This window comes from Mustela erminea, chromosome 17 (assembly GCF_009829155.1).
Source record: "Mustela erminea isolate mMusErm1 chromosome 17, mMusErm1.Pri, whole genome shotgun sequence".
Lineage (NCBI taxonomy): Eukaryota > Metazoa > Chordata > Mammalia > Carnivora > Mustelidae > Mustela > Mustela erminea.
Genome location: NC_045630.1, coordinates 4,107,446 through 4,126,797, shown reverse-complemented (window position 1 = coordinate 4,126,797; position 19,352 = coordinate 4,107,446). Strand labels below are relative to the sequence as shown.

At 50.8% G+C, this 19,352-nt stretch overlaps 2 protein-coding genes across 5 annotated transcripts in view; one reads left to right on the top strand and one right to left on the bottom strand.

Annotated features, from left to right (window-relative positions):
• Positions 1-35: 35 nt before the first annotated feature.
• PIGC (phosphatidylinositol glycan anchor biosynthesis class C) lies at positions 36-2,638 on the top strand. 3 transcript variants are annotated; one of them, XM_032317390.1, is made up of 2 exons: positions 36-217; positions 1,222-2,638. In XM_032317390.1, exon 2 carries the CDS (start codon positions 1,445-1,447, stop codon positions 2,339-2,341), a length of 897 nt encoding a protein of 298 aa, XP_032173281.1. In that variant the 5' UTR covers positions 36-217; positions 1,222-1,444; the 3' UTR covers positions 2,342-2,638. The 3 variants fall into 3 exon arrangements, with proteins under 3 accessions (XP_032173281.1, XP_032173282.1, XP_032173283.1); XM_032317391.1 differs by having other exon boundaries at positions 39-146; XM_032317392.1 differs by lacking the exon at positions 36-217 and adding an exon at positions 373-1,052.
• A 12,747-nt stretch (positions 2,639-15,385) lies between these two features.
• The window catches only part of DNM3 (dynamin 3), a 535,131-nt gene continuing 531,164 nt past the window's right edge, over positions 15,386-19,352 (bottom strand). Inside the window, exon 22 of one of the 2 annotated variants that reach the window (XM_032317386.1) lies at positions 15,386-15,555. In XM_032317386.1, the coding sequence (XP_032173277.1) occupies positions 15,519-15,555 (37 nt within the window). In that variant the 3' untranslated portion in view covers positions 15,386-15,518. The remainder of the gene's footprint in view (positions 15,556-19,352) is intronic. The other variant, XM_032317388.1, reaches the window with a different exon arrangement.

The window sequence follows — 19,352 nt, the reverse complement described above, 5'->3', positions numbered from 1 at the left end:
CCGCCGGCCGCGCGGGGGCGCTCTCGCCGCGGAGGTGCTGGCGGACCCGGAAGTGCTCGGCCGCCGCCGCGACCCCGGCGCCCCGGTTGGGGAAGGAGGCGGCAACCGCCCTCCGCGAGCCGCGCCGCCCCGGGAGGTGCGGGCAGGTGGGTCCGGGGCGGGAGCCGGTGTTTCCGGGCCGCTCTGTCCTCCGCCGGCCCCCGCGGGCCCCAGGCCGGTGAGTGAGGGGCGGCGGCGGGCGGGGCAGGCTCGGGAGCGTGCGTGGGGCGCCCCGGGACCCCGGCCGGACCCCGCGGCGCGGCCTTGCGCTTTTCGGCTGCGCGGCCCGTGCGGCCCGGGCGGCGGCCGGGGGGCCCGGAGACTGGGGTCCGTGCTGCAGGGAGGGTCTCCCGGGGCAGCAACACCCGTCGCGGCCTCCGTGGAGACGTGGGGTCGGGCAGGAGGAGTCTCCCTCGCAGACGCGCTGGCCGACCCCGGTGTTTCTGACCCCGCGGTTTTCACTGCGCAGGAGAGTCCTTTGCAGCAGAGTGTGACTCGGAAGGCCGGTGAGCCCGGTCCGTGGGTTGAGTCTGGTGTTTCCGAGGCCCTCGGCCAGTACACCGGAGCCCGGGCCTTTCTGTGTTGTGCGGTTTACTGTTGTCTTCAGGCTGCCGCCTTTCCTCGTTTTTAAATAGTCATCGATGCCTGTGAGATCTCAGTAAATAGAAGCTCCGGATCCTGTCCCTAGGAATTTGCATTACTTGCAGCTGAAGGACGCAGTGACAGCGAGGGTTCGGGGTGCTCTGAAGCCCACCGCAGGCCTCGGGGGTATGTGAACCCCGAGGTAACTGGTTTACAGGCAGACCTGTTGGGAGGCCGAGGCTTTGGGGTCAGACTTGGGTTTGAATTTGGCTCCGTTGTTCACCACTGTTGATTGGGTCTGAGGTTACCTGAGCAGTTTGAACCTCAGGTGTGTGCGTTTTTACTCAGAAGGAGGCATTTTGCTAATTACAGGGGAGCTAATGCTGACCTGAGAGGTGGGGATTGAGTGGAGGGAGCCCAGAAGGCGCTCGGTAAGTAAGAGCTAACAGACGGCTGTCCTCCGCTTGGGGTTCTAACTTCGAGTCTCAGACAAAATGTCGATGTCCATAATTGTGAAGTGGCCACCGCATGTGTTTTGCTCCAACGTTTAATGCACCGACGTGGTTTGATTTTAACTTTGTCCTTCCCTTGACTTCACAGCTTGCATAGGTTCACAGTCCTCCTTTTTCTAGGAACTTGGCTCAGAGAACGAGCTCACCTACTGTAGGCCTGGCCTGGGTTGCTGCCTTTGAAACTCAGAACGACATCAGCCACAGCACCGCATGGAATTTCCAGAAAGTTCTTATTTAGAAACATCATAGAGAACAAGAGCCACCTGGACTGGTGCGAGGGAGCTTGCACTGGCCTGCGTCTGAGGGAGAGGATGACGTGTGCCCAGCCTGTAACGAACGCGAGGGAGGCCAAGTGGCAGAAGGTCCTGTATGAGCGCCAGCCCTTTCCTGATAACTACGTGGACCGGCGTTTCCTGGAGGAGCTCCGGAAGAACATCTACGCCCGGAAATACCAGTACTGGGCTGTGGTATTCGAGTCCAGCGTGGTGGTCCAGCAGCTGTGTAGTGTCTGCGTTTTCGTCGTTATCTGGTGGTATTTGGATGAGGGTCTTCTGGCCCCCCAGTGGCTTTTTGGGACTGGGCTGGCTTCTTCACTGATTGGCTACGTTTTGTTCGATCTCATCGACGGAGGTGAAGGACGGAAGAAGAGCGGGAGGACGCGGTGGGCTGACCTGAAGAGCGCCCTCGTTTTCATTACTTTCACATACGGTTTCTCGCCAGTGCTAAAGACCCTGACGGAGTCCATCAGCACCGACACCATCTATGCCATGTCGGTCTTCATGCTCTTAGGCCACCTCATTTTCTTTGACTATGGTGCCAATGCTGCCATCGTATCCAGCACCCTGTCCTTGAACATGGCCATCTTCGCTTCCGTCTGCCTCGCGTCACGCCTGCCCCGGTCCCTGCATGCCTTCATCATGGTGACGTTTGCCATCCAGATTTTTGCCCTGTGGCCCATGTTACAGAAGAAACTGAAGGCGTGTACTCCCCGCAGCTACGTGGGAGTGACGCTGCTTTTTGCGTTTTCAGCCTTGGGAGGCCTCCTGTCCATCAGTGCTGTGGGAGCCATCCTCTTCGCCCTTCTGCTGGTTTCCATCTCTTGTCTCTGCCCTTTGTACCTCATTCGCCTGCAGGTTTTCAAAGAAAACATTCATGGGCCTTGGGATGAGGCTGAAATCAAAGAAGACTTATCCCGGTTTCTCAGCTAAGTTAGAGACTCGCATTCTGTTAGGAAGGCAGGCTGCTAGACTGGCCTCCCAACTAGTGTAGGATTTGAAGGCAGAGTCCCATTGTGGATGCAACGTACTGATGCGGGTCGGGGAGCGGAGATCAAAAGAAGAACCTGTAACCAAAGGCGTGGGTGGTGAAGGTGCTTGTCCCTTCTGTTATTTTGTGGATGAAGAAGCTTCCTGGGGCCTTCTTGAATTCTTGCCTCTCACTCACTGTAACAAATGAAGTCATGTGGTTTCTATTTATTGAAAAAAAAAAAATAACACACCCATTAAGTTGTCTCACGATTTTTCTCTCAGCTGGAGGCTGACAGAAGGGGCGTGGAGAGTGAAGAGAAAACGAAAATATGTGGGCTTACGTGTAAAGTCACTTCTACCTTTATTTGTGTAGAGCTCAAATGCGAGAATCCTGGATGCTGTGCTCTGTTATTGGCTAAGATTACAGAATTGTCACTTCACCCTGACTCCGGGCTTCTCCTCAGCCCTCAGGGAGGCGTGGACAGGCTAACTGCAAGGGAGAGTGTGAGGTGTCACGTAATCATAATCACGTAATACATAATCAGATTGTGTCATGATACATAATCAGAAAGCCCGGGCATTCAGAGAGGCTGACGTACTTGGGAACTCTTTACTGGAGGAGGTGGCCTTTGAGCTTGGTCTCACTTGGAGGTGAGACTGGGATTGAGGTAAAAGGTGGTTTTAGGGTAAGGTGGCAAAGGCCTTTAGGAACCAGGTAAGTAATATGAACAAGAGAAGCCGGCACACATCGTGCGGCGAATGGCAGCTGAGCCCGGGACGGAGCGCGCCCTGGCCAGCGAGGGCAGCCACCCTCCAGCTGAGGGTTTCTGGCCAGAATGTAGGCCTGGCTGCAGATCCTTAGAATTCTGAGTAATCTCCGAAATGAAATCTCAGTAGCTGCAAATGGGATTTTTCTTGTGGAATCTGACTTGTAAATTCTGTCAAATTTAAATCCTGACAGAAACCACGCTCGGATGCAGCCTCTGGCCACCGTTGTGCCACATCTGTTCTTCGGGCCGCACGGGGCTTTAGAGTTATGGGGACTGGAGGAAAAGTCGGAACGGGAGGTTCGAGTGACAAGAATTTGGGGTTCATACTGCAGGTCATGGGGAGGAACCCAGCTTATGTAGGAGGGAGGAGATGATTAGATCATGGGCTAGTTCGCAACTGCTCTGTGTCTCGTTTTTCACCTGTAAAGTGGGAATGGAAGTATTACCTCTAGAACCGTGGTAATTGAGATCTAGGCAGAACGCTCCAGGAGCACTGACACTACGTAGGGTCACGTCACACCGCAGTCCCGTCACACCTCAGTCACGTCAGCGGTTCCTGTTACCAAGTTGACCTGTAGGAGGACTTGAAGAGGATAAAGTACAAAAAGCATGAGGCACCTCCCAGAGCAGCTGGTATCTCCTGAAGTAAGTCACTGGGGGCAGGTCCCTGAGCCATCTCACTAGAGATTAGCTTCAAGTCAGGAATTTCATCCAAGTCGTCGTCTTCCGAAAGAGTTCTGCTTTCTTCTTCTCTGAACATCGATTGCTCAGTCTTGTCTTCAGCAGGGTTGTGAACTACTGTCTTCAGTTCTCTCACCTCACATCACTCTCTTTCCGATTTGAATTTGGACTGATGAGTATAGTATTTCATCAGGATGGGTCATTTTCCCTAAGGCACGTTAGAGTTTTTTCACAGCCCCTTAAGACACTGGCTCATGGGGAGAGATGGATCTTGGAAAGTGACTTGAGCTCGGGGCATCCATCTACTGCCTGTGTTGGGTGTGGCCTTTTCATGCCTTGAGAGGGCCCAGAACTGGCTCCTTGTTATTGTGTGACTCACATTAGGAACAGGGCAGGTGTTAATGGTTGACGGTAGTAAAGAATTATATAAAATTGTGCTTTATTTCTTTATATCCTAGTACATTTGCCTTATTTGAATGCGTTTCTGATGATCAACTTCATGGAACTCACGTAGCAGCCACATCCATGTTGATGAGCAGAAAGTTTTCCAAATTTGAACCAAAGTTTGATGAGTAGAAAGTTCTCCAAATTTGAACGATTTTCAAGAGTAGTTTCAGTGGGATGAATTAATGGGCCTGCGCTGTCATTTTCAGCTCTTCTCCGTCACGCTGTATGTAGTATGTGGAGCCCCCCAAGGCCTGATACTGTTTTGTTTGGCGGTTCTGGTTCAGTGTGGAGGTGGCAGGGGGATGGGGAGTTGAGGGTTGGATGTGAGGGTGTAGGTTCGGACAGCCAACTCGGTCCAGGTAGAAATGTGGCGAGAAGGATATTCCCACAAGGGTGAACAAACAGCACGTTCAAAGTGTTCAGGGTCCTGATTACATCCTGGCAGGGGACAGCAACACAGAATAGACGGGCCGTAGGGAGAGGGCTTGAGGTCTGAAAGTGCTGAGTACTTTGAATTAGCGTGTAGTCCATGTAAATTAAGGGTTTTTGAAAAGGGATATAAGATTCCTACTGAACACAGGTTTATGCATACATACATAAATAAAATTCTGGCCACAGTCTTGAGGCTGAACTACAAGGCTGAGCTTGGGGACCTCTGTGGCAGTGGTGCAGAGTGTCTAGATGAAGCGTGGTGACGATGGTGGGTGTGGACATGAGGGGCCTGATGCCAGAAATTCTTCGAGATCTTGGGAAACTTGTGTTGGGAAATGGAAGGGACTAGAGGATGAGTGGGGCCTCTTGCTTAAGCAAATTTCTGTTTTATTCACTATTCCATGAAAAAGAAGTGAGGACAGATTTGGGGGTGATGAAGATAAAATAAGAATGGGACACATTAAGTTTGAGGTGCCTGAAATGGGACACTCGGGCTAAGGTGTTGCACATGTATCTGGAAGACATTGGCTCCACATTCTGGGCATATTCTAGAAGGGTATTGAGGTCTAAACAATCTAGTGCTTTTGTACTTGGAATTCTTTGTACAGAATTGGTCGCCCCATAACCAGGCTAGAGAGGAATTAGAGATAGGCCACAGAAGGAGAATTAAAAAATCAAAATGATAACCAACGGGAAAGAATGCCCTATGAAAACAGATTAGAGAATTGGACACCATGGCCTGGAAGGAAGGCTCAACAGAGATACAGTCATCACCTCTAATACTGACAAGGGTCAAGGGGAATGTTGATTTGTTCACCGAATCATGAGCAGGAGAGGACACCCTTTGGAATTCGAGCAGGGTGAGTTTCAGACAAATGAAAGTATAATTTTGTGCATTTTCTGTGTGTAGCTCCAAGAAGTTCCCCAGACCAAGGACATTAATGGATTCCAAAATGATTTTGGGGAAAAAATACAAATAAGCCGTAAATATTTTATAAGAAAAGTAGTCCCAAGTAGTCCCAAAAGTAGTCAAGAAGTCCCAAGCCCACACGCGGTGCTCCCTGAGGGGTGATGAGGCTCACTTAGGCGCACTGCTTCGGGTTGCTGCTGGCACAGGGACACAGGCCTGGATGACGATGGGCATGACCTGGTGTGACAGTCGTTGGGAAAGCTACTCATCACTAAAGCACAGTGATGCAGCCAGTCTCTTAAATTCAAGCTACTTTGGAAGAGTGCAAGCAGACCAGTAATAACTTAGATTTTTGGAGGATATTATGGTGCGTGTGGGAGGGGAAAGGGGAAAGGAAAGGAGAAGGTATTGCGGTAGCCTTGGAGTTAAAATCCCAAACCAAATGCCTGCTTGCATAGGAAACTGTTAGCCCTCCCTTCTCTGCACCCCTTCTCCCAGCTCTGCTTCCTCTCAACCTTGTGGTCGATAGGTGAGGCTGCATGGAGGGTGGTGCCGGCAAGTGAGAGCAGAGACGGGGAGTTGAGGAGGTAGCTTTGCCTGTCCCTCTGAAACGGCACCACTGTGGCTGGGACAGAAGGGATCAGGGAGAGGCAGAGCTATAGGGCAGCAACTGTGCCTTGTTTTGAGGCCACGCTGTGGCGTACAGAGAGGACCGGCAGGTAGCTGGAAGGCTGTGGGGATCCGAGGAGAGCAACACGTTGTTCTGTCCAGTGACCAACTTGGTGTCCGGGTCACGCCTCTGTGCCGTGGCAGGCATGGAAACTTCTGAGGGAGCCTGTGGGCAGCTGGCTTCCGAGTGTGGATTTAAGAATCCATGCTGAGCGCTTTCAAGGAGGCATGGAGCCTTTCTACATCTAAGCTAAAGGCTCAAGATCAAGGCAAAGAAGAGCCAGCAGAGGGCATCAGTCACACAATTTTACACTATTTCAAATGCCCTGGCGGCGGGGAAATCGGAGTGGGACACAGTGCCATCCTGTGGAACTTACTGTTACTCCTTTTTGTAATGAAATTTAACAGTCTTGGAATTCTTGATGAATTGTGGTTTGAGAAATAACTGCATCGTTTGAGGTCCCCCCCAAATCAGGAAATAAATAGCATGCTGGGATTTGATAAATGACAACGGCTACATTTTCAAGCACCCAGTGTGTATCAGGCACTGTGTTAGGCACTTTATATGCGTTATTTTATTTACTTTTCGTAACAGTCTTGTAAGACAGGTATTTTCATTTTACAGTTGAGGGGACTGAGACTTGCAGTGATCCAGGAACGTGCCCAAGGCTGTATTGCCCGTTTGGGCTGATACTTTGCTTTTCTGACAGCTGAATGGCATCCAGGGCCAAAGGCTGACTGGTAGGCAGTTGCTTTTAATCCTTTCTCCAATCCCTTATCCCCTTTCTCCCTTATTCCTACCCCCAACATTAGCAGAATATTTCTCGTCCACCCGTGTTGATCGCTACTCACTTTCTGCCATTCACATTTTATGAGGTTTGGCCTCAGGAATATATTCATCCAGCAGATACTCACTGGGCACTAACTCTGCGACAGATACTGTTCTATGTGCTTGAGATCGATCTAGGAGCAAAGTGGAGCATCAGCAGTGTTAAGGGGTCGCGGTGGTCTCAGAAGTAACATTTGACCGAGGACTTGAAGATGAGTGGATCATTCAGATTCCCGGGGGCGAATATTCCAGGCAGAGGGAAGAGCTGCTGTACGCGCGCTGGCAGAAGACCCCAGGCTGCCTGCAAGTTGGGGGAAGAGCAGGGAGGGGCTGACGCGGGTGACCAAGGGGACACAAGATGAGGCCAAGGAGGTAATGACCAAGGGGACACAAGATGCGGCCAAGGAGGTAATGTGGGGTTCTAGATCACATACGACACTGCGGGCTAGTGAAAGGACTCTGGCTTTTACTCGGAGGTGGGAGCCATTGGAGGGGCTTGGAGAAAAAGAGGGACATGATTTGACATACATTTTGGAAGGCACGTTCTCATTTTGCCGTGGGGCAAGACCAGAGCAGAAAGCAGCGTTAGGAAGCACTTGGCGTCGCCCAGGCAGGGATGCTGGTGCTCAGAACAGTGATAGCAGAAGTGGCGAAATGAGTCCCATTCTGATACCACTTGAAAGTTGAGTTATTAGATGTGGGGTATGAAAACGAGAAGAAGCATAAAGGACTCTTAAGAGTTTTGGCCTGAAAAATTGAAAGAGAAAGATGTGATCAGTTGAGCTGGGAGCCAAGGCGACACGGGTGGAAATTTGGGGAAGAAAATCGGTTGGAGGCATGTAGGGTGTGAACTGTAGATATAAGGGCTGAAATGTTGAGTAGAGAGTTTGACGAGTTTGGATTTTAGGCAGCGTATGGGGTGGAAATACACATTTGGGAACTGTTGGTCTATAAATGCTGGGAGACTGGATGGGGTCACTAAGGAGGTTGACAGGAACGGAGAGGAGGACCAAGAACTCTGAATTAAAAGTTCGCGGAGAAGAACAAGCAAATCGATCTGGAAGTTGGAGTCCTGAACACCGAGTACAGACGACTCGAGGGAGAGGAGATCAGCTGTGACCAGCCGGAAATCCGGGATGGGAGAGGCGACACCACACTTGTATGCTGAGGGCCGTGGGACAGTGGACAGCAGTAGTCGATGGAGGACAGTGAGAAGATTCTTGGGCATGTAAGAGGAGGGGGGCCCAGTGCACGAGTGGAGGGCCTGGCTTCGGCCCGAGGACAGGACCGTTACCTGTGGTAACTCACACGTGGAAGGCAGATACGTAGATGCACATGCCAGTGCGCGGGTAGGTTAAGTGGGTAGGTGAGGTGATGGGGATTCGGGGAAGTTCCTTTCTGATAGCTTCAGTTTTCCTGGGGAGCAGGAGGCAGAGAATCAGCTGAGTGATGAGACGGGACGAGGTGCTGGGGCCCGAGGCGCGAGAAGGCAGGAGATAGGGCCTTGGGGCAGTGAATGAACAGGCGAAGGTTCGTGGAACTGCTGAGCAGAATTAAAGGCTCACTTGAACGTGGTAGTCCTGACTTGAAAGCAGAGCGTGCGGGTGTGTGTGTGTGTGTGTGTGTGTGTGTGTTCCAGACCATGTACGCGAACACGGGTGCGAAGCCGAGGAGATGCAGAGCTGACTATCCTCAGGGTGGTGCGGCGGTACGGGAGACGAGTGTGTGCACGGGCGTCATTGTCGGGACGGACCGCGGCACTTTAGGCGGGTTTGGAGTGAACCGTGACGGGCTGCAGGGCAGGGAGCAGATCGCGGGTGGGAGGTGCCCGCGGTTAGAGGAGTGGAACTGGAGAGCAGCGAGCGGGGACAGGACTGTCACTTTGGGAGTGAGTAGCTGAGGCACAGTGAGGGCAACAGCGGAGAAATGAAGTCCAAGAAAGTAAGTGGGCTGGGTGGGCTGGGGTGTTGGAAGGATAACTTCTATCTTTGTGAAATCCCCAAGAACTAAGACAGGAACAGTCCTGGGGACAATGACAGGGAAGCAGGAGGTAAAATCATCAAGGAGCGAGGGGCCATGAACTAAGGATTGGTGGCTCGAAGGGACAGATGGGGACAGATGTGCTGTAGTCTGAGGCCATGAGGTCCAAAGCTAAGGGATTCGGGGCGGATGGAGGAAGACCGCGCTGAACGCAGAAGCCGGCGGGGAACGCCAGCCCCGCGGGCGCGGCAGGACCAGGGCTGCGGGGCGCACACTGCCGCCGGCTGGGACGCCTGCAGGGGCCGCGGGCCCCGAGAGGGATGCGGGTTAGGGTGAGAGCGGAAACCCGAAGGACAGACCGGACGGCAGGCGGAAGGTACTGGGGGTTCTGGTGATCGTGGGACGGAGATCACAGAGGCCGGGGGCACGGGGGGCAGGCGAGCAGCCCAGGATGGGCCCGTCCAGAGCCGCGGGGAGCGCGGAGCGCCGGGTGCAGGGGGCTCGCGGCCTGGGGGAACTTGGAGGACGGACGCAGGCTGGGGACAAGGGCTCATCACAAGTCCCAGCGGGATGGAGGCAGCCGGCGGGAGAGAATGCGAGTGTCGGTGGGCGGGGGGGACGCGCTGTCTGAGTGTGCAGGCTTTGTCCTCCCGAACGTGCTGCTGTTGCTTGCTAATGGGTTTAATGTCCTAATTCTATGGTACTAATCCTTGGAGTAATGCACTTTGTAGCAAGAGCCTTTCGGGGACAATGACACGAACTTCCTGAGAACTGCGCTGTCTTCCATCGCTGGGGCCGTGCCACTTGTAGTCTTCTAGAAAGTTTGATTCTGGGTAAAGGGACCGAAGCTATGATGAGAGCCAGAGTTTGGCCAAGGTCCTGTGGACAGTCGCTCCTGAGGAAGCGCTCTCCCCTGAGCAGGGGACGGCTCTGGACAGCTGGGGAGACCCGCTGGGCTGAGCGAGCTTAGACCACACTAATGCTCTGGGCTGCTTTGTTTATTCTTTCTCAGCTCACAGGTATGATGAGTGTGGGTCTGTTTACTAGGGAAACAATAGCAACCACTAACCCAGCCCAAACAGCTCATTCTCTTCCCAGATGTGAGTTACTGTGAGTAACAGGGGATCCCCGAGATGAGGGGGTCAGGAAGCTTCTGCTTCCCAGCTGCCCAGCATTTGCTCAGTGCTGGGGGCCTGGCATCACTGGAGGGTTGGTACTGCCTCACACCCCTCGGGTAACGCAGGGGCCCGAGGGCCAGAGGAAGGGGCTTAGAAAGGCGAATGGCCTTTTCTGCCACCATCTGGCCCCAATTGGCACCCGGGTGCAGACGACACTCCGGATCAGCTGGAGGTCTTGCGCCCTGCACAGGCTAGCCCTGCAGTGCCTTGACCATGTGCTGCTGGGACAATGGGACAGATTGATTCTGCTGATGCAGAGCTGGAGGGAAGCGGCGGTCCCCCCGGGCGCCGGTAAGAAGCTGGCTCTCGGCTGCCTCTGCTTTCCCAAGCCCGGCTGGCTCCCTGCTGCCTGCCCCGGGCCGGCCCTGTGGCCTTGTGCGGAGCCCAAGTAACACTTGGACGCTGCTCAGTGAGAATGCTGTGGGCCTCCCGCTCTTTTAAAATTGCAAAATAAACAGATGCTCAGGCCCTGGGCAGCTTTTGTGTGTGCAAGCTGCATTTCTGTCTTAAAAAACAAAAACAAAAACGAGAACGGCAACAGGCAGAAGGAGCTGTCTCCTTGGCTCTGACTTGCTCTCTGCCGCCTCTGAGCTGCTCCCTTGGAGACGAGAAGTGGGAGCAAAAGCTCCAGCCCAGCAGAGCCGTGAACGCTGGGCTTTCCAGAGCGTGAGATGAAGCTTCAGAGACATACTTTGCCGGCAGCTGTTCTGAGAGCCAGAGCCCGCGTCCGCGTCACCTCCATTCCCGTCACCCGGCGAGTCTGCCGAGGCTTGGTTTCCTCTGCCTGTCCGTGGCCCCCGTGCAGGAGGTCCGCTGAAGATGTGACCTGGGCCTGAAAATCAGGACCTGATAGAAAATACCGTGAGACTCAATTTGGGTAAAAGCCGTATGGGAGTCACAGATGAGTGTCGGGGTGTCCCACAGCCTTCGGTCTGATCAGATTCAAGAGGAACAGAAGAAAACGAACAACGGCGTGTGTTGTGGTGGTGGAGGCAGCCGGGCGTCCTGTCCACAGGGACACAGAGTAGTGCAGGGGCACAAGCTCCGTCTGATTTATGCAGACAGACTCTGTAGTGTTAGGAAGGGCTGCGGAACTTATTTTTCTTTTTCAGCAGTCTTCCTTTAGGTGAGGTTCGTGTTTTTGTTTTTTTAAGATTCTGTTTATTTGTTAGAGGGAGGGAGAGAAAGCACGAGAGGGGAGAAGGTCAGAGGGAGCAGCAGACTCCTCTTGGAGCTGGGAGCCCGATGCGGAACTCGATCCTGTGACTCCACGATCATGACCGGACCCGAAGGCAGTGGCCTAACCAACTGAGACACTCAGGTGCCCGCATTGACAGTTTAAAACAAAACAAAACAAAACAAAAAAACAAAAAAAAAACCCCCAGAAGCGTCTGGGTGGCTCAGTCGTTAAGCATCTGCTGTCAGCTCAGGTCTGAGCCCTGCATCGGGCTCCCTGATCTGCAGGAAGCCTGCTTCTCCCTTTCCCAGTTGCCCTGCTTGTGTTCCCTCTCTCGCTATGTCTGTCAAATAAATAAAATCTTAAAAAAAGTCATACTTAATGCTGAGCTATGAAACAGATACTATAATAATTTTCAAACTCTGGGATCCAGAGGATCGAAGGGTGTCCTGCGCCAAGCCGACTGGACATGTCCGTGACAGTAAAGGAATCCTAGGCCGTTTGTGGCAATTCCTGTCCGCGTGTATGCGGTCCCTGTTTGTTTACCAGCAAAGCTCCCTAAGGGAAGGGTTGGAAGTTTTCTCTACTTTTTCCTACCTTTAGTTCTCTTTTCTGCATCTCTTGCTTGCCCTGGATTCCTCCAGCTGGATACTGGGGAAGTGCCCTCGCTGCTTCGCGGGGCGGAGTGCTGCAGAGCGCCGCCTGATTCAGCCGCCTTCTGTTCGAGCCAAGGCAAAGTTCACGGACCACTCCAGCTTCAATTCCACGGTCTTTTCCTCAGCCAGTACTTTGTGACTTAGAGTCTGGCATTAGGCTATTCCATTAGAAATAATACATCTGGTTTCTGATTGGCTGAAATGAGCTCTGTCGTTCCTTTCATTGGCAGAGGTCAGAATCACGGTGTTCCGGAAGGTCAGCGTGCGTTGGGTCAGGTGGATAATTTGGGTTCTAGAACTTAAGTGTTTTCTTCAGCACTGAACTCAGTAACGGTTCTCTCTGGGGAAAGGACTCAAATTTTCTCTTGTCACAGCACCGTGCAGTAACTGCGTGCTGCTGTTCTGGAAGCTGCTTCTGCCCTGGTCCTTCTCTGGGTGCTCCCAGACCACATAATAGGACACGGTGTTTGGTGCACAGATAATGGGATGAGAAGGTATAAGAACCGGCATGTTTGCCGAAGGCGTGGTGGTTCCTCACGATGACCCGGTCCGGTCAGCTCTGAAGAATGGGGCTCTTGTCCGGCCTCGCAAATACTGAGGGCAGAGGTGGGGGCAGGGGAGTTGGGGGAAGAGTCCCTTATGAAATACAGAAACACGCCTGATGGGAAATAAATATGAACCAACCACAGCGTAGTTTAGTGATGCGCCGGCAGCTTCTCCCTCGGCCCAACTCATCCTTTCTTCCTTGCCGCCTCAGTGTGAGGAGGGGCCGGCGCTTTTGTGGAGCCGCGAAAGGTTGCTAGGAATCATTTCATACTTGTGCGGTTGGGGCTTTCTTTTCTCATTGTTCATCAGGTCAGTTTAAGCTTTAAACATCTCAACTGTGTGACACTGTATGAAATTAAGGTCATGTTTAAGACAAAGTGGAAAAGAACCGAACACCTAGAAAAGAGGAGTTGGTGAAAACCTTCCAGTGGACACCTTTTGTCTGGGGAGGTGGAGTGAAGTGATCCGGGAACCTTGTCTCCGCTGGGACGGCGATGCCATCAGACGGGGACACGTCCTGTCAGAGCGGGAGGTGAGGGAAGGACGCGTACCTCATGCTGTGCCTTACGTTGCATCAGCCCAGCTGCCCCAGGAATACGTGAGCCTCAGGGGATCCTCTGCGCTGGTGCCTTTGGGTTTTCTTCGTGACCAGGGGTTCTAAGAGCCACGGGACCTGAGATACAAGTAAAAATGGATGTCGTGTGCCGTGCGAACATTTTAGCCAGAGAAGGAAACTGGTTTGGCATTTTGGAGTGCAGAAGGTTGTGTGTGAGTGAGAGGCCTCCATTTCTTCACGGGAGGGTCTGCCCACCTCTGCCGCTTTGCCTTTCTTCATGAGGACTTGCCTCGGCCTAGAGAGGAGGCCCACGGCACCCTCATTCCGGACAATTTCTTTCTTTCCTCTTCTGTAGTTAGTTCTGTCTTCATATGGTAAAGCGAGCCATGCGGAGAAGGGCGCTCACCCGATACGAGATCATTTTAAATTGTACTTTAGGTCATGTAAACCTTTGAGAGAGAATTCTGAACTAAATCTCAAATCTTTTTTTTTAAATCTGAGATTGCAGATTTGGCAGATGTACTCCCTTAATAAGAAACATCTTATTTGGATAAGTGTTTGGGTTTCTTTCACTGGTAGCTTAAAATTTCAGTATCAGAGCTACCATTTGAGGATTAAGGTATTAAAAAAAATTCTCTGTTCCTCCAGACTCTCACAGATTCCATTCTTCCAGCGACTTACTGGCATGTCGAGGTACCTTTCTTCTCAAGGTGGTAACCTTTCCTTGCACTAGTATTCTGAGTGATGTATTTTCCCCTGAATTTGCTGAATAAGAATGTGTGAGGTTTATGTGTTTCAAACCTCCCATCCAAGTGCTAACCAGGCCCGGCCCTGCATAGCTTCAGAGATCAGACGAGATCGGGCACGTTCAGGGTGGTATGGCCGTAGACCTATAATATCTCCCATGATCTTAACATAATTTATCTCTTATAAGGAGTGTTTAAAAAGTAATAGAAACAGGAATAAATATTTTGGTGCAATAACAGTTATTAATGAGATCCTTGGGGGCTGGCTGAAATTACTCCGTCTTCTGTGTCTTTTCTCGATATCCAGAATTTTTGCTTCATCTTTTCTCACTTTTTAAAAAAAATTCCAGTATAATTAGCATACAACATTAGTTTGAGATGTACAATATAGTGATTCAACGTTTTTATACCTTTTTTTAAGATTTTATTTGACAGATCACAAGTAGAGTGACAGGCAGAGATATAAGGGGAAGCAGGCTCCCCACTGAGCAGAGAGCCCAACGTGGGGCTCGATTCCAGGACCCTGAGAACATGACCTGAGCCAAAGGCAGAGGCTTAACCCCCACTGAGCCACCCAGGCGCCCCTCAACCTTTCCATACCTTACTCAGCGCCTGTCACAACAAGCGCACTCCCTCGTCCCCATCACCTAGTTCACCCATCCCCACAGCCACCTCCCCTCTGGTGGCCGTCAGTTTGTTCTTTGTAGTTAACAGTTAGTTGCTCAGTTTGTCTTTTTTTCTTTGTCCATTTGTTTTGTTTCTTAAATTCCACATGAGTGAAATCATACGGTGTTTGTCTTTCTCTGATGTCTTTCACTTGGCATTATACCCTCTAGAGCCTTCTGTGTTGCTGCGAATGGCAAGATCTCATTCTTTTTTATGGCTGAGTAGTATTCCACTGTGTATAAATATATACACCAAATATATACACTGACAGACGATGTGGACATCGTCTGTGCGACTTGCATCGCACCTATAATTTAGCTACTGTAAGTAACACTTCAGTAAACGTGGGGTTCATTTATCTTTTCAAATTAGTGTTTTTGTATTCTTTGGGTAAATACCCAGTAGGGGAATTAGTGAATCATACAGTAGTTCTGTCTTTAACTTTTTGGGGCCCCTCCATACTGTTTTCCATGGCGGCAACACCAGCTTCCATTCTCACCTATAGTGCTGGAAGGTTCTTTTTTCTCCATGTCCTCACCAATACATGCTTCTGTCTTTCCATACTTTGATTGGGCAGACATTTCAGTTGAATATAGATTATTATCCTTCACCAAATATCATCTTAACTTACCTTTTTTCAAGTTAAGCTCTTTGTAAGATCAAATTACATATTTTTCCACTTACCTGGTTTTAGCTGAAAACTATTTTAATTTGGGTCTTTAGAAAAAGAAACAGAACATATTTTGTTTTTATATAGAATAAACTTTGTTTTTATTATAGATATGGATCAAAAATAAAAGTTTTTATGTACATATGACATGTAGTGCACACGAAAGGCTTTGAAATGCCACGGATAGACATGTTGTTGGAAACAAAAGGAGATGAGTCATGGGTGTTAGGATGGCCGTCCTGGAACTGCAGGAGGGGGTCGCCTAGTGAAAACAAAACAAAACAAAATAACAGAAAAACACAGATGCAGAGGAAGAAAACAATGTTTAAATTATAAGACACATCCAAATAAAAGCATGCAAAATGATTCCATGAGGGTCAAATTCAAATTAGACGAAAACATGCAGACATGCGGGGGAGCTGGGAGAGCCGCATGGCAAAGCAGGCATTTCCCAGGACTCTTCCTGGCGACAGGCGTGCGCTCGGTGGGAGCCACGCGAGCCCGCTCCAGAACCTTGTTTTGTACCCTGGGATGATAAATCCACGCAACCACATTCAGGAGACTCGGAAACAGCACCAGAGCCCAATACCTTTATGACCTTGAGTATTTGTTTCGGAGCCCTGATTTTGTGAGGTTCGGTTCTTCCCACAGATTCCAGGCAAAGTTAAATCTCCAGAGGGAGAGGGAGTGGAAAGAGAAGTCAGGACAGGTAAAAAACAATTTTCAAGATGAGGGACATTAGAAGGTGTCAGGAGAGCCAGTGAGCAGTGTGATGCCGTGAACAGTCACGCAGAAAATGTCAGGAGTTGAGCTTGAGAAAAGGATTTGCCCCACAGGAACTGCCCCACAGGACCCTCCCGACTGGATAACTGTCCAGGCCTGGGGAAGCCTGGGGGTCGGTCTCAGCCGCCTGCAACCGCAGTTCGGGTTTATTCGGAACAGGGTGCAGGGTGCGGGTGATCCGGTTTGCTGGATCTTTCTCCATCCCCCTCGCCCCGTTTGGGTCGCGTCGGGCGGTGTTTGTGCAATAAGGGACCAGAGCCGTGTTTCATTCCGACCTCGGCCTCTCCCGACGGTCTGCTGCTGGGGGAGTCAGAGCCGCGTTGCCGTGCCCGGCCGTGTAAGCGGGAAAGCGACAGGCCAGGTGACACTTTCCCACTGGCGTCCAGCAGACGTCTGGACTTTAATTTCCTCTTTCCTACCCCATCGGTAATGAACTCAAGGCTCCAGCGAGCCACGGAACGGGGGAGGTGAGCTTCGAACCCTGCTTCCCGGGGGGCTGCGTTCTGGCCATTCATGCGGGCTGCGACAGGCCAGCCTGCTCGCTCCCCTCTTGCTCTGGGAACCCCAGTGAGCAGAGCAAGGACGTCTGCCAAAACCAAAAAACCTTCGTTTTCATCCTCCCGAGACGTTACTGGAGCCGGACTGACGGGACTGTTTCTGCGCAACGGTGAAAACCTTCCCTTCCCGCAAGGCCGAGACCAGACCGGCTTCTCTCTGGTGCGGTTCCAGCCGGCTGTGCCGTGCAGGCCTCTCAGCCACTTAAGTGATGAAGCACTTGTTTCTGGTGACCTTTCAGCTGCGGGGGGTCTGCGGGCCTTTAGCGTTAGAGACCCAGGTAATGGGTATCCCTGGTGTGTGCGTGAAGAAAGCGTAATTAAATTCCCGTCAGGCTCAATGAGATTTATTACCTGCCCGGCAAGCAGAAACAATTTTTGAGCTCGGAAGGGGCTTTAGAACACTTTAATGACCTCAGCAGGGTGGGGAGGTGAGCCATTAACCCGGGCCGCGAGTCTGCAGGGCTGAGGAGACCGTCCGTCAGCAGATGCCACAGCACTTTCCCGTCTGAGCTCGTTTGGGTGCGCTCGTCCAGAAACAGGATCAGAAACTCTGGCCTGGAATAGGTTTCAGCTGACGGCTAGAATGTTTGCCACGAACCTCGGAGCTCCGCTGACTCCCCCAGGCGGTTCCTTTCTTTTCCTCTTCACTCTCCTGCACCAACTTTCCTCTCATGGGCAAAAAAGCACCGTCAAGGAGCTCACCACGCAGTGGCTCAGAGCTAGCGCTAGCGTGGGTTTTGGGGATTTGGGTTTTCACTGTTTCTTTTCCAGAACTTTCTGTATAACTTACACAATGCCAAAGTGCCTAAAGGCAAGTGCTGGAAACTGGGCTTTCCCCATGAAGAGCTATAAACGCACCTTCTCACGCTGTGGCTACCTCTAACTTGGAATACTGAGCTGAAATGCTGAGTAGGTTTTGCACATACATAAAATTTGCTAACAAATTTTAAAGTTCAGAATTCTACTGTTCACCACGCAAGCAAATGTGCCTAATCAGGATTCTGATTTCAGGTTATACCTTCTCAAATTTTCTGAAAAATAGCTTCAAAGAATCACTGGGCCAGAACAGGAAGGGAGGGAGTCAGGAGAGGCTGTATCTAGAACACGGGCATTGTTCACACACAGAAGACTCAATTTTCAATAGAATGATTAGTTACCCACACACTCTCAGATCTACCTCAATGCTTCAGTCTGTTCTTACGGTGAAATTCCTCTAGCAGCACCCCTGGGAAGGCTCTATGACAATCTCACAAAACATTCTCTGCTTGTTTGCTTTGCCCAGCATTTAGGGAACTCAGTATCTCAGATCAGCGGGTGAGCCTGAAGGCTTGGGAAAGTGAGACAGAAACGGCCATAAGGATAGGCGTTCCTTTCTGGTTTTGTTTGGTAATCTCTAAATTTTAAATCAGTCTGGATCCATTCCTTTACAGGAATATAACGGGGTAACGTAATTAATTTAAAGGAGCTTTTCTTAGAGAGAGAGAGAGAGAGGAAAGGTTGTATGGAAAATGATGTGCATCCTCCACAAGGCTTGCGTATATTTCGACTAATCTAGGTCTTTCCAAGACCTGTACTGCGTGTGTCCGCAGTCTGCTTTCATGCCTCTCCTCTGTGCTCTCGCTCACGGGGTCTAGTACACCACTGGGACACGGAGGGGTCGCCCAGGAAGATTGTCCCAAGTTGGGAGCGCTGGTTGCTCTTCCATTTGATTTTACCCCTGGCGTGGAGATCGTGACAGTCTGTACTGGACTAATCCTGCTCAAAGCCTTTTCTCTCTAACCTGACGCCACCGAAGCCACGTTCCCTCACACTAGACCTGTGAGGTGCTTTATGAACAAAGTATGGTGGTCAGATAAATCTGCGAAACATGAAGACACCGACCCTTCCTTAGAGAGTCACGAGCAGTGTGATACCAGAGTTTCTGTAAAGTATTCCAGGAAAGAGACGTTTAATTTTTAGTCATCATTTCCCAAGTGTATTTCATCAAGAAACCCTGGGTGTGCATATGTGCAAAACTGACTGAAATCTTGTGGAATAAACTTGGGGAAACTCTGGATGAAGGCTGTCATTTTAGCCGCCATCTCTTGCGTGTAGTCTCGTTATTAGGTGGCCACGGTGGGAAAGAGCACCAGCAAAGGGTCTGCATCGTGGCAATGCCAGGTGTGTGCTGAGGTATGAAGTGGTCGGGTCTGGGAACCATCTGACCCAAACTCCAGATAGATTTCTCAATCTGAAATTTAAAGATTCCAGCAGAAAAAACAAGAATCTTGACAACCGAGAAGATATTTATACTGATGCCAGAATTATTTTAAAAATACAAATGGTAATTTGCCACATAGTTACCAAATAAATAGTTCGCCAAATGTTGGTTTGGGTAATTTCCATTAGAAACCATTCTGGATGAGAATCATGCAGGAGAACTCCTACATATGCACTCACCCGCCCCCCCCCCCAACACAACACATGTGTACAGCAGGATTCTCCTCCTCTTTTGGTAAAAAGCTTCCTTTGGATGCATTAATGGCTTCAGTCATGGAAGATGTTGTGATATGAAGAAGAAATTACAACAGGAAAACAGGAGTTAATACAACAGCCTTTGCAATTCATCTCTTCCCAGTGAATGTATCCTGAACACAGGCAAAGTAAACCAGCGTTCTCTTCCCATTCGCTTCTCGGCTCCTGCTTGTGGATGGACGGCTCAGTCTGGGACTACATACAT

Excerpts from the sequence above, each read along its gene's own strand:
- PIGC (XM_032317390.1), top strand. The coding sequence starts at position 1,445 with ATGACGTGTGCCCAGCCTGTAACGAACGCGAGGGAGGCCAAGTGGCAG.